We start from the raw sequence: 14,920 nt of genomic DNA, 5'->3' as shown, positions 1-14,920 counted from the left end.
CGGAGACTCCCCTGAAGGGCCAGGTCCTGGTGAACAGGGGACACTGCCCTGCAAGACACTCAGGGCCTCGTCTTCATAAAGTCACTACTCTCTTATTTATTTATTTTTTTTAAATTAAAAGATTTTACTTATTTGAGAGAGAGAGACAGTAAGAGAGAGCATGAGACGGGAGAAGGTCAGAGGGAGAAGCAGACTCCCAATGGAGCAGGGAGCCTGATGCAAGACTCCATCCCAGAACTCTGGAATCATGACCTGCGCTGAAGGCAGATGCTTAACAACTGAGCCACCCAGGCGCCCAAGTCACTACTTTCAAGAGCCAAAGTCATAGCTGACTTTCTTAACACACAGAAGCAGACACAGAGAGTCAGACAAAATGGGGAGACAGAGAAACGTATCCCAAATGAAAGAACAGGACAAGGCCATGGCTAGAGAGCTAATCAAAAAGATATAAGTAACATGCCTGACAGAGAATTTAAAGAATGATCATAAGGATACTCACCAGACTTAAGAGTGGAAGACGTGAGTGAGACCCTTAACACAGAGATAAGGAATAACACAGCAGAGCTATAAGGGCTCAGTAAACAAAATGGGGAGCAGATGTGTTGGGATGAAAAACAGGGTAGAAGAAACAGAGGAACAAATGAGTGGCCTCAAAGGCAGAGTCATAGAAAGTAATCAAGCTGAACAAAAGAGAAAAAAGAATTACACAAAACAAGAATGGACTTAGAGAAATCCATCAAATGTAATAACATTTGTATTATAGGAGTCCCAGAAGAAGAAGAAGAGAGAAAAGGGGGCAGAAAATATATTTGAAGAAATGATAGCTGAAAATGTTCCTAATCTGAGGAAGGAAACAGACATCCAGATCCAGGAGGCACAGAGAACTCCTGACAACATCAACAAAAGCAGACCCACACCAAGATGCAGTGTAATTAAGCTTGCAAACTATAATTATAAAGAAAAAATCTTAAAAGCAATGAGACAAAAGAAGTCATTAACTTACAAGGAAAAAACCCAGAAGGCTAGTAGGAGATTTTTCAACAGAAACATGGCAAGCCAGAAGGGAGAGGCATGATCTGGTCAAAGTGCTGAATGGGAAACATCTGCATCCAAGAATACTCCCTATCCAGCAATAACATCATTCAAAAACAGAAGGAGAGAGAAAACGTTTCCCAGACAAACAAAAACTAAGGGAGTTCATGACGACTAAACCAACCCCTCAAGAGATATTAAAGGAGACACTTTGAGTGGAAAGGAGAGACCAAAAGTGACAGTACAAAGGCAGGAAACACAAAAGCAGTAACAATGAATATTTCTATAAAAAATAAGTCAAGGAACTCACATACACACAAAAATATAAAATATAATAACATATACTTAAAACATGAGAGGAGAGGGGCACCTGCCTGGGATCAAGCCCCGCATCGGGCTCTCTGCTCAGCAGGGAGCCGGCTTCCCTTCCTCTCTCTCTATCTGCCTCTCTGCCTACTTGTGATCTCTGTCAAATAAATAAATAAAATCTTTAAAAAAAATGGGAGGAGAGGAGAAAAGAATGGGTTTAGACTTAAACGACCACCAACTTAATACAGACTGCTATTTGTAGAAGAGGTTATAGACAAACCTAATGACAACCATATATCAAAAACCACTAATAAACATGCAAAGAATAAAGAGAAATAAATCCAAGTATGTCACTAAAGAAAATCAGCAAAATATGACAGAGAGAAAGACAAGAAAGGATCAGAGAAAATCTTCAGAAACAACCACAAAACAAGTAATAAAATGGCAATAATATCAATCAATAATTACTTTGAATGTAAATGAACTAAACACTTCGATAAAAATACATAGGGTGTCAGAAAGGATTTAAAAAAAAAAAGAGTCGTCTATATGTTGCTTACACAAGACACATTTAAACCTAAAGACACCTGGAGATTGAAAGTGAGGGAGAAATAGTTATCATGCAAATGGATGTCAAAAGAAAGACAGGAGGAGGGCACCTGGGTGGCTCAGTCAGTTAAGCATCTGACTCTTGGTTTCAGCTCAGGTCACGATCTCAGAGTTATAAGATAGAGTCCTGCATTGGCCTTCACACTCAGCAGGGAGTGTGCTTGAGGATTCTTTCACTCTGTCCCTCCTTCTGCTCATGCTCTCTCTCTCTCTCTCTCAAATAAATAAATAAATCTTAAAAAAGAAAGAAAGAAAGCCAAGTAGCGATACTTATTTCAGACAAAATTGACTTCAAAACAAAGAGTGTAATAAGAGACAAAAGACACTATATAATAATAAAGGAGACAATCCAACAAGAAGATATAACAATTGTAAATATTTATGCACCTAATATAGGAGCACCCAAACACATTTAAACAGCTAATAACAAACATAAAGGAACTAATCAATAGTAATACAGTAATAGTAGGGGACTTTAACACCCCACTTACATCCATAGACAGATCATCTAAACAGAAAATCAACAAGGAAACAATGGCTTTCAATGACACACTGGAACAGATGGATTTAACAGATATATTCAGAACATTTCATCCTAAAACAGCAGAAAACACATTCTTTTCAAGTGCACATAGAACATTCTCTAGAATAGATTATGTATCAGCCCACAAAACAAGCCTCAACAAATTCAAGAAGACCAAAGTCCTACCATGCATCTTTTCTGACCATAACACTATGAAACTAGAAGTCAACCACCAGAAAACAATCTGGAAAGATCACAAATACATGGAGGTTAAGTAATATGCTACTAAACAGTGAATGGGTTAACCAGGAAATAAAAGAAGAAAAAAGAAGTACACGGAAACAAAAGAAAATGAAAGCACAACAATCCAAAACTTTAGGATTCAGCAAAAGCAGTTCTAAGAGGAAGGGTTGCAGCAATAGAAGCCTAGATCAAGAAGCAAGAAGAATCTCAGATACATAATCTAACCTTATCCCTAAAGGGGCTAGAAAAAACAACAACAACAAACAAAACCTAAACCAGCAGGAAAAAAATGAAATAATAAAGATTAGAGCAGAAATAAATGAAAAACTAAAAATAAAAAAACAAACAAAAAACCAAAATGAAACCAGGAGCTGGTTCTTTGAAAAAAAAAAAAAAATCAGTATAATTGATACACCTCAGGCCAGATTTATCAAAAAAGAAAAAATAAATAAAGTCACAAATGAGAGAGGACAAATAACAGCTAACACCACAGAAAGTCAAACAATTGCAACAGAGTATCATGGAAAACTCTACACCAACAAGCTGGACAACCTGGAAGAACTGGATACATTCCTGGTAACACAAAATACCAAAACTGAAACTGGAAGAAACAGAAAATTTGAACAGCCTGATAACCAGGAAAGAAATTGAATTGATAAGCAAAAAACCCCCAACAAACAGAAAGCCCAGGGTCAGGTGGCTTCACAGGTGAATTTTAACAAACATTTAAAGAAGAGTTAATACCTGTTATTCTTTAACTATTTGAAAAATTGAAAAGGAAAGAAAACTTCCACATTCATTCTCTGAGGTCAGCATTATCCTGATACCAAAACAAAATAAAGACACCACTAAAAAGGAGAACTATAGACCAATATCCCTGATGAACATAGATGCAAAAATCCTCAATAAAATACTAGGAAACTGAATTCAAGAATACATTAAAAAAAATCATTCACCATGATCAAGTGGGATTTATTCCTGGGTTGCAATGGTGGTTCAATATTCCCAAATCAATCAATGTGATACATCACATTGAAAGGACAAGAGAAAGGATAAAGAGGAAAGGAATAAGTAAGAGAAAGGGTAAGAACCATATGATCATTTCAGTGGATGCAGAAAAGCATTTGACAAAGTACAACATCCATTCATGATTTAAAAAGAACAACAACCCTCAGCAAAGGAGGTTTAGAGGGAACATACTTCACAGGAAAAACCCACAGCTAATATCATCTTCAGTGGGGAAAAACAGAGAGCATTTCCTGTAAGGTCAGGAACAAGACAAGGATGTCCACTTTCACCACTTTCTTTCTACATAGTACTGAAAGTCCCAGCCACAGCAATCAGACAACAAAAAAATAACAGGCATCCAAATTGGTAAAGAAGAAGTCAAACTTGTACTATTAGCAGATGACATGATACCATGAAAACCAAAAGACCATCAAAAAAACTAGTAGAGAGCAGGTCAAGATGGCGGAGAAGTAGCAGCTGAGACTACTTCAGGTAGCGGGAGATCAGCTAGATAGCTTATCTAAAGATTGCAAACACCTACAGATCCAACGGGAGATCGAAGAGAAGAACAGCAACTCTAGAAACAGAAAATCAACCACTTTCTGAAAGGTAGGACTGGCGGAGAAGTGAATCCAAAGCGACGGGAAGATAGACCGCGGCGGGAGGGGCCGGCTCCCGGCAAGCGGCGGAGCAGCGGAGCACAAAATCGGGACTTTTAAAAGTCTGTTCCGCTGAGGGACATCGCTCCAGAGGCTTAACCAGGGTGAAGCCCACGTGGGGTGAGTGTGGCCTCAGGTCCCGCAGGGTCACAGAAGGATCGGGGGCGTCTGAGTGTCACAGAGCTTACAGGTAGTAGAACGGGGAAGCCAGCTACAGAGACAGAGCCGAGGAGTGACTCTCAGCTCGGGGTTACCTTGAACCGGTCGCAGGCTCGGTCAGCTCGGAGCGCGGCCGGAGGCAGGGTGACGGGAGTAAATCGGCGCTGTTCTCTGAGGGCGCACTGAGGAGTGGGGCCCCGGGCTCTCGGCTCCTCCGGGCGGAGACCGGGAGGCCGCCATCTTCATTCCCGCCCTCCGGACTCTACGGAAAGCGCTCAGGGAACAAAAGCTCCCGAAAGCGAACCCGAGCGGATTACTCAGCCCGGCCCGTGGTAAGGGCGGTGCAACTCCGCCTGGGGCAAGACACTTGAGAATCACTACAACAGGCCCCTCCCCCAGAAGATCAACAAGAAACCCAGCCAGGACCAAGTTCACCTACCAAGGAGTGCAGTTTCAATACCAAGGAGAGCAGCGGAATTCAGAGGAGGAGAAAGCAAAGCACGGAACTCATGGCTTTCTCCCCATGATTCTTTAGCCTTGCAGTTAATTTAATTTTTAATTTTTTTTCTCTTTTTCAATTTTTTTCTTCTTCTGCTAAATTTTTTTAACTTTTACCCTTTTCTTTTTTAACATTTTTTAACTAGTTTATCTAATATATATATATTTTTTTCCTTTTTATATTTTTTCTTTATTGGTTTTCTTTTTTTAATTGTTTCTTTTTTCTTTCTTTCTTTCTTTTTTTTTCTTTCTGAACCTCTTTTTATCCCCTTTCTCCCCCCTCACGATTTGGGATCTCTTCTGATTTGGCTAAAGCATATTTTCCTGGGTTGTTGCCACCCTTTTAGAATTTTACTTGCTCCTTCATATACTCTTCTCTGGACAAAATGACAAGGCGGAAAAATTCACCACAAAAAAAAGAACAAGAGGCAGTACCAAAGGCTAGGGACCTAATCAATACAGACATTGGTAATATGTCAGATCTAGAGTTCAGAATGACGATTCTCAAGGTTCTAGCCGGGCTCGAAAAAGGCATGGAAGATATTAGAGAAACCCTCTCGGGAGATATAAAAGCCCTTTCTGGAGAAATAAAAGAACTAAAATCTAACCAAGTTGAAATCAAAAAAGCTATTAATGAGGTGCAATCAAAAATGGAGGCTCTCACTGCTAGGATAAATGAGGCAGAAGAAAGAATTAGCGATATAGAAGACCAAATGACAGAGAATAAAGAAGCTGAGCAAAAGAGGGACAAACAGCTACTGGACCACGAGGGGAGAATTCGAGAGATAAGTGACACCATAAGACGAAACAACATTAGAATAATTGGGATTCCAGAAGAAGAGGAAACAGAGAGGGGAGCAGAAGGTATATTGGAGAGAATTATTGGAGAGAATTTCCCCAATATGGCAAAGGGAACAAGCATCAAAATCCATGAGGTTCAGAGAACCCCCCTCAAAATCAATAAGAATAGGTCCACACCCCGTCACCTAATAGTAAAATTTACAAGTCTTAGTGACAAAGAGAAGATCCTGAAAGCAGTCTGGGAAAAGAAGTCTGTAACGTACAATGGTAAAAATATTAGATTGGCAGCAGACTTATCCACAGAGACCTGGCAGGCCAGAAAGAGCTGGCATGATATATTCAGAGTACTAAATGAGAAAAACATGCAGCCAAGAATACTATATCCAGCTAGGCTATCATTGAAAATAGAAGGAGAGATTAAAAGCTTCCAGGACAAACAAAAACTGAAAGAATTTGCAAACACCAAACCAGCTCTACAGGAAATATTGAAAGAGGTCCTCTAAGCAAAGAGAGACCCTAAAAGTAGTAGATCAGAAAGAAACAGAGACAATATACAATAACAGTCACCTTACAGGCAATACAATGGCACTAAATTCATATCTCTCAATACTTACCCTGAATGTTAATGGGCTAAATGCCCCAATCAAAAGACACAGGGTATCAGAATGGATAAAAAAAACAAAACCCATCTATATGTTGCCTACAAGAAACTCATCTTAAACCCGAAGACACCTCCAGATTTAAAGTGAGAGGATGGAAAAGAATTTACCATGCTAATGGACATCAGAAGAAAGCAGGAGTGGCAATCCTTATATCAGATCAATTAGATTTTAAGCCAAAGACTATAATAAGAGATGAGGAAGGACACTATATCATACTCAAAGGAACTGTCCAACAAGAAGATCTAACAATTTTAAATATCTATGCCCCTAACGTGGGAGCAGCCAACTATATAAACCAATTAATAACAAAATCAAAGAAACACATCGATAATAATACAATAATAGTAGGGGACTTTAACACTCCCCTCACTGAAATGGACAGATCATCCAAACAAAAGATCAACAAGGAAATAAAGGCCTTAAATGACACACTGGACCAGATGGACATCACAGATATATTCAGAACATTTCATCCCAAAGCAACAGAATACACATTCTTCTCTAGTGCACATGGAACATTCTCCAGAATAGATCACATTCTTGGTCCTAAATCAGGTCTCAACCATTATCAAAAGATTGGAATCATTCCCTGCATATTTTCAGACCACAATGCTCTGAAGCTAGAACTCAATCACAAGAGGAAATTTGGAAAGAACCCAAATACATGGAGACTAAACAGCATCCTTCTAAAGAATGAATGGGTCAACCAGGAAATTAAAGAAGAATTGAAAAAATTCATGGAAACAAATGATAATGAAAACACAATGGTTCAAAATCTGTGGGACACAGCAAAGGCAGTACTGAGAGGAAAATATATAGGGGTACAAGCCTTTCTCAAGAAACAAGAAAGGTCTCAAATACACAACCTAACCCTACACCTAAAGGAGCTGGAGAAAGAACAAGAAAGAAACCCTAAACCCAGCAGGAGAAGAGAAATCATAAAGATCAGAGCAGAAATCAATGAAATAAAAACCAAAAAAACAATAGAACAAATCAACGAAACTAGGAGCTGGTTCTTTGAAAGAATTAACAAGATCGATAAACCCCTGGCCAGACTTATCAAAAAGAAAAGAGAAAGGACCCAAATAAATAAAATCATGAATGAAAGAGGAGAGATCACAACGAACACCAAAGAAATACAGACAATTATAAGAACATACTATGAGCAACTCTACGCCAACAAATTTGACAATCTGGAAGAAATGGATGCATTCCTAGAGACATATAAACTACCACAACTGAACCAGGAAGAAATAGAAAGCCTGAACAGACCCATAACCAGTAAGGAGATTGAAACAGTCATCAAAAATCTCCAAACAAACAAAAGCCCAGGGCCAGATGGCTTCCCGGGGGAATTCTACCAAACATTTAAAGAAGAACTAATTCCTATTCTCCTGAAACTGTTCCAAAAAATAGCAATGGAAGGAAAACTTCCAAACTCATTTTATGAGGCCAGCATCACCTTGATCCCAAAACCAGACAAGGATCCCATCAAAAAAGAGAACTACAGACCAATATCCTTGATGAACACAGATGCAAAAATTCTCGCCAAAATACTAGCCAATAGGATTCAACAGTACATTAAAAGGATTATTCACCACGACCAAGTGGGATTTATTCCAGGGCTGCAAGGTTGGTTCAACATCCGCAAATCAATCAATGTGATACAACACATTAATAAAAGAAAGAACAAGAACCATATGATACTCTCCATAGATGCTGAAAAAGCATTTGACAAAGTACAGCATCCCTTCCTGATCAAAACTCTTCAAAGTGTAGGGATAGAGGGCACATACCTCAATATTATCAAAGCCATCTATGAAAAACCCACCGCAAATATCATTCTCAATGGAGAAAAACTGAAAGCTTTTCCGCTAAGGTCAGGAACACGGCAGGGATGTCCGTTATCACCACTGCTATTCAACATAGTACTAGAAGTCCTAGCCTCAGCAATCAGACAACAAAAGGAAATTAAAGGCATCCAAATTGGCAAAGAAGAAGTCAAACTATCACTCTTTGCAGATGATATGATACTATATGTGGAAAACCCAAAAGACTCCACTCCAAAACTGCTAGAACTTGTACAGGAATTCAGTAAAGTGTCAGGATATAAAATCAATGCACAGAAATCAGTTGCATTTCTCTACACCAACAACAAGACAGAAGAAAGAGAAATTAAGGAGTCAATCCCATTTACAATTGCACCCAAAACTATAAGATACCTAGGAATAAACCTAACCAAAGAGACTAAGAATCTATACACAGAAAACTATAAAGTACTCATGAAAGAAATTGAGGAAGACACAAAGAAATGGAAAAATGTTCCATGCTCCTGGATTGGAAGAATAAATATTGTGAAAATGTCTATGCTACCTAAAGCAGTCTACACATTTAATGCAATTCCTATCAAAGTACCACCCATTTTTTTCAAAGAAATGGAACAAATAATCCTAAAATTTATATGGAACCAGAAAAGACCTCGAGTAGCCAAAGCAATATTGAAAAAGAAAGCCAAAGTTGGTGGCATCACAATTCCAGACTTCAAGCTCTATTACAAAGCTGTCATCATCAAGACAGCATGGTACTGGCACAAAAACAGACACACAGATCAATGGAACAGAATAGAGAGCCCAGAAATAGACCCTCAACTCTATGGTCAACTAATCTTCGACAAAGCAGGAAAGAATATCCAATGGAAAAAAGACAGCCTCTTCAACAAATGGTGTTGGGAAAATTGGACAGCCACATGCAGAAAAATGAAATTGGATCATTTCCTTACACCACACACGAAAATAGACTCAAAATGGATGAAGGATCTCAATGTGAGAAAGGAATCCATCAAAATCCTTGAGGAGAACACAGGCAGCAACCTCTTCGACCTCAGCCGCAGCAACATCTTCCTAGGAACATCGCCAAAGGCAAGGGAAGCAAGGGCAAAAATGAACTCTTGGGATTTTATCAAGATCAAAAGCTTTTGCACAGCAAAGGAAACAGTTAACAAAACCAAAAGACAACTGACAGAATGGGAGAAGATATTTGCAAATGACATATCAGATAAAGGGCTAGTGTCCAAAATCTATAAAGAACTTAGCAAACTCAACACCCAAAGAACAAATAATCCAATCAAGAAATGGGCAGAGGACATGAACAGACATTTCTGCAAAGAAGACATCCAGATGGCCAACAGACACATGAAAAAGTGCTCCATATCACTCGGCATCAGGGAAATACAAATCAAAACCACAATGAGATATCACCTCACACCAGTCAGAATGGCTAAAATTAACAAGTCAGGAAATGACAGATGCTGGCAAGGATGCGGAGAAAGGGGAACCCTCCTACACTGTTGGTGGGAATGCAAGCTGGTGCAACCACTCTGGAAAACAGCATGGAGGTTCCTCAAAATGCTGAAAATAGAACTACCCTATGACCCAGCAATTGCACTGCTGGGTATTTACCCTAAAGATACAAACGTAGTGATCCGAAGGGGCACGTGCACCCGAATGTTTATAGCAGCAATGTCTACAATAGCCAAACTATGGAAAGAACGTAGATGTCCATCAACAGACGAATGGATAAAGAAGATGTGGTATATATACACAATGGAATACTATGCAGCCATCAAAAGAAATGAAATCTTGCCATTTGCGACGACGTGGATGGAACTAGAGGGTATCATGCTTAGCGAAATAAGTCAATTGGAGAAAGACAACTATCATATGATCTCCCTGATATGAGGGAGAGGAGATGCAACATGGGGGGTTAAGGGGGTAGGAGAAGAGTAAATGAAACAAGATGGGATTGGGAGGGAGACAAACCATAAGTGACTCTTAATCTCACAAAACAAACTGAGGGTTAATGGGGGGAGGGGAGTTGGGGGGGGTGGGATTATGGACTTTGGGGAGGGTATGTGCTATGGTGAGTGCTGTGAAGTGTGTAAACCTGGCGATTCACAGACCTGTACCCCTGGGGATAAAAATATATTATATGTTTATAAAAAATAAAATTTAATTAAAAAAAAACTAGTAGAACTGATAAACCAATTTGGTAGAGTCACAGGATACAAAATCAACACACAGAAACCCGTTGCATTTCTGTACACCAATAGTGAAGCAGCACAAAGAGAAATTAAGAAAACAGTCTCATTTACAATTGCACCAAAAGCAATAAAATACCTAAGAATAAACCCAACCAAAGAGATGAAAGACCTATACTCTGAAAACTATAAAACAGTGGTAAAAGAAATTGGAGAGGACACAGAGAAATGGAAAGACATTCCATGTTCATGGATAGGAAGAAGAGATTATCATTAAAATGTCTATACTACCCAAAGCAATCTACACATTGGGGAATATTCCCTAACTGCATGATAAATGTATCTCTTTTTAACAGCTGCGTACAAAAGTCACCTGCTCAAATGTGTCACAATTTGCTAGACCCATTCCCTTTGAAGGATAATTGGGTTGTTTCTAGGGTTTTGCTTATTTGTTTGTTGTGGGGTTTGATGTTACTATCGCCATTAATGTTACAAGACCATCTCTGTACTTATCTTAACAGGTCTTGCCCTCGTACCCACAGAGAAATTCTTAAGCACTGGGGACTGGGTTAAAGGGCACATGATTTACATGTTGATAGAAACCACCAGTGGTCATCCAGAAAGGCTGCATCCGGTAGTGTTCAAACACAAGTGTTTGACAGTGCTTGTCTCCCCAAATTCCCCAAGCTCTGCTCATCACATTTTTTAAATTGTTGCGAATCATATAAATTGAAATAGATCTCGTGAAAATGATGCAGTTGGTATCCTTGGTGTGACCTATCCGCTTAGCATGAGGGAGAATCCTCTGCTAATTCCAACCCCTCATGCCCATCCCCCCACCCCCACCGAGAGAGAGAGACAGACAGACAGACACAAGGAGCTTGGCGTTCCCCCAGTGGTCAACAATGCGGAAGACAAGAAAGACAAGAATATTAGTAACTGAAGCTGTGGTTCTTGACCAATTCGGCCCCGGTGTCATGCGTGTGGCTTTTGAGGCAGAGCCTCCTTGGACCCCATGCCTCCTGGGTGGTGTTACCTGGATGCCCAAGAGAATGCAGAGGTACCATGGGGGGACATCCAGGACGCTATAGGTTGGCTGGCTGCTGCTGGATCTCCCGGCCTGCCCAGCCTTCTTCCCGCCTTGGCCATCATGGTGACAGTGGAGCCCGTCGTCCACCCTCTGCTGGGAACAAGAGAGGGACACACCTGGGCATTTTAGGAGGAAGCAAGTGGACTTCCTGGTCTCACCTCAGGGCTGGACGGCCTGCCAGGGGCAAGAGGCCATGGCACAGGGATCACGGCTGGCCAGTTTGGGATGTCGAGGTCCAGACTCAAAAGACCAGTATTTTGGGGCACCTGGGTGGCCTCTGTCTTCAGCTCAGGTCATGATCCCAGAGTCCTGGGATCGAGCCCCACATCGGGCTCTCTGCTTGGCGGGGAGCCTGCATTCCCCCCCCTCTCTGCCTGCCTCTCTGCCTACTTGTGATCTCTCTCTCTGTCAAATAAATAAATAAAATCTTAAAAAAAAAAAAAGACCAGTATTTTCCACATTGTACATCAGCAGGGCCCGCATATATGGTCTGGGGTCCCAAGAGGGGACAGGCCACTTTGCCTGAGGCCCGTCTGCACAGCAGCTGCTTTGTGGAAAAGGAGTGGGGGCCAACTCCAAGGTCAGAAAAAGGGGCAGATCTCCCTTCCAGACAGGTAGCTGGGGATCCTGGCCCCAGAATGCTGGAACTGCCCTTAGAGGCGCTCCCATGGGCCTATGTCTACACCTGCCAAAGCTCTCCTCAGGGCGCAGTTACCCCAACAGATGGCTACCACACCCATCTTTGCTGCGGGGCTGGAAGATCCTAGAATGCGCTGACTAGGCCTTACTCCTCCATGTGGCCCCGGCTTCAACAGCAGCCAACACCCGTGCTCAGTGTGGACCGAACGAGTGGAAGCAGCGTGCCAGTGTAAGTGGGACGGCCTGGGGCAGACAGGCGAGGCAGGGAGAGACTCAGGTGCAGGGACAGCAATGGGGTTCCCGGGAGGAAGAGGGGTCCCTTGCTCCACTGACTCCCCTCACACCTCCCCCGCCCCCAGCTTCTGGTCGCAGGCCTGGCCCTCTAGGTTGGTTGGCTAACACTCCCATGCACCCGGCGCTAGCCAATGGGGTTGTCCAGATTTCTCCAAATGTGGCCTCTGTTATCCTGCATCAGCATCTTAGCTCCCCCTGAGGCCCCCCTGGAGTCCCCTGCTTCTCCTTCCCACTTGCGAGAGCTCAATGCCTCCTCCCCATCACTTCTCCTGACCTCCCCACACCCACAGGAGTTTTCTCCCCACGGCTCTCTGTTGCATAATTCACCATCCTCTCTCGGACCAGAAGCATTTCTGCGTGTCCTGCATTCCCCTAGCTAGGCCATAAGCTTTCGGGGTCAGGAAGCTGTCTGCCCCTCCTTAATGTCCCTCAAAGTTTCTAGCAGGGCAACATGCATGCGAAACCAGACACATCCCTGAAGAGTGTGGCTGCAGACGAAGAGAAGACGGACCGCTGGAAAGAGGGTAGGTGCAGGCCCAGACCCGCCCCGCTCCCGGTGGCCGCAGGTGAACTGCCGTGTGGAAGTCTCTGATTTCCCAAGATGGTTGTTTGCTTCGATTTCTTTCTGTTTCCATGACAGTAGGGGCAGAAAGAATTCTGAAGAGATAAGCGGAGAGATGTCTGAAGGGCCTCCCAAGAGGTCCTGGAAAAGACAGCCGAGGGGCCTCTTCCCTGGGGGTGGCCTCCGAGGACAGCTGCGGGGATCCGGCCCAGGTTTGCGGGTGACACCCAGCCCCCAGGCACCCGGGGCTGCCGTCGGGCCCTGGCGCAGAGGAGCTCTTGCCACCTGTTGTGGAGCAGTGGCTCGAACAAGAGTGTCTTCACTCTTTCACTCCGTTCACCCCGCTACTTGCAGGTGCTCGAAAACGGGTTGGGAAGGTGGTGGGGCCAGGGCTCAAGGACTCGCCGGAGAAGCCTCCAGAGGTGTCACTGGCACTTCTCTGGGCCTCAGGTTCCTCATCCAGGAACAGAAGCACCTGCTTCGCTGGCTTGGAAGGAAGAAAATAAAACAGAGAGAGTGCCCGGGGGGTACTGGTGCTTTGGTAAATATTGGTTCTCTGTCTCACTCTCTGACGCCCTCTCTCTTTCCCTTTGCTTTGTTTTAGAAAGTCCTTCGGATCAAAGAAATCATAACACGGAGGAGCCCGGAAAGCAAATATTTAGACATTTAGATTCAGCAGACACCAACTGTGAGTAAAGGCAAAACTCAAAGAATCTTCCAGCACTTCCTCCGTGCTTGAGAATGCTCTCGCCGGGTTTAGGGCTCAGGGAGGAGTCTTGGCCTCATGATGGGGGGATCTGGAGAGCAGCTGCACACCAGTCTAATAATCTAAAATCTTGCCTTGAACGTAAGCCACACGTCCTGAGCATGAATAGTGAATTAGGGCGCCGGGACCCCCAGCCGGGACCTACTTCCATGCCCTTCTTCCATTCTACCTGCCCCTCTCTTCTCTTTCCCTCTCTTTCAGCAGCACTCACCAAAGGGTCAGGGTGCTCCCAGCCGGTGATAGCAGAGCTCATGGCGACCTGGGGTCAGCTCCTGTTGGCCTCCTCTCAGGACAGAAACGAAGGGAACCTGCTTCAGCAGAAAGAGATTAACGTCTTCACTGTCTGCCAAAAGGGAGAGAGAAGAGAGAGATCCTGGGCTGGGCTGGCTCTGGGGAGGGTGGGGCTTCCAGACTTCCCTTCTCGCCCCTCCAATCACCACAGCAGACCAAGGTACACTCAGGTGCAGCACATGTTTCATAATTTAATAAGTTTGAGAAAGTGTAGAGAAGTTAATGATCCTCTGTGACACTATGGAAATAAATCAGGTGCAGCCTTTTGGGAGTGGCACGAGAGTACTTTCTGGAAGCCAGATTCCAGCGGGCAGAGAAAAGAGGGGGGGTGAGGGTGAGGCCCTGGGTGGCACGCACAGGCTTTGCAATCTTTAAAAGCTGATTCTTTACGATGAGTTGAGCTGGAAAGGAAAGCAACGAAGAGAGAGTCCGACCAGCCTGGGCTCTGAGATGCCGTCATGGAGTCATCATGAGACAAAGGATATTGCTGTTGATCTGGGAGAAACTGTCAAGGTGCATTGGTGGAGCGAAGCCCTCAGGGGAGAACCTGAGAAAAAAATGCTGCTAATCCTTAGGTGTCTGTCTCCCTAACATGCAGAAACGTCTAACCCACCTTTCAGAGAGAGAAGTCCAGGAAAGAGTACGCCTGCCCTTACTCTGCACAGGATCCTCCTCAAAAACTCTGAATAACCACCACCCCCTGCCCACTCTGTAAAGCCCAAAGCCACCCAAGTGCCAG

At 43.2% G+C, this 14,920-nt stretch overlaps 1 protein-coding gene across 1 annotated transcript in view; it reads right to left on the bottom strand.

Annotated features, from left to right (window-relative positions):
- Positions 1–14,143, bottom strand: part of LOC111151845 (solute carrier family 23 member 1-like) — a 51,483-nt gene extending 37,340 nt beyond the window's left edge. The window contains 2 exon segments of the mRNA XM_022510058.1: positions 11,576–11,722; positions 14,102–14,143. Of these exon segments, the coding sequence (XP_022365766.1) occupies positions 11,576–11,722; positions 14,102–14,143 (189 nt within the window).
- Positions 14,144–14,920: the final 777 nt, after the last annotated feature.

Source organism: Enhydra lutris, unplaced genomic scaffold (genome assembly GCF_002288905.1).
Source record: "Enhydra lutris kenyoni isolate GAN:26980312 unplaced genomic scaffold, ASM228890v2 scaffoldscaffold27, whole genome shotgun sequence".
In the NCBI taxonomy this organism is placed as follows: Eukaryota; Metazoa; Chordata; class Mammalia; order Carnivora; family Mustelidae; genus Enhydra; species Enhydra lutris.
The sequence above is the reverse complement of the archived record's forward strand: the minus strand, read 5'-3'. Positions and strand labels throughout refer to the sequence as shown.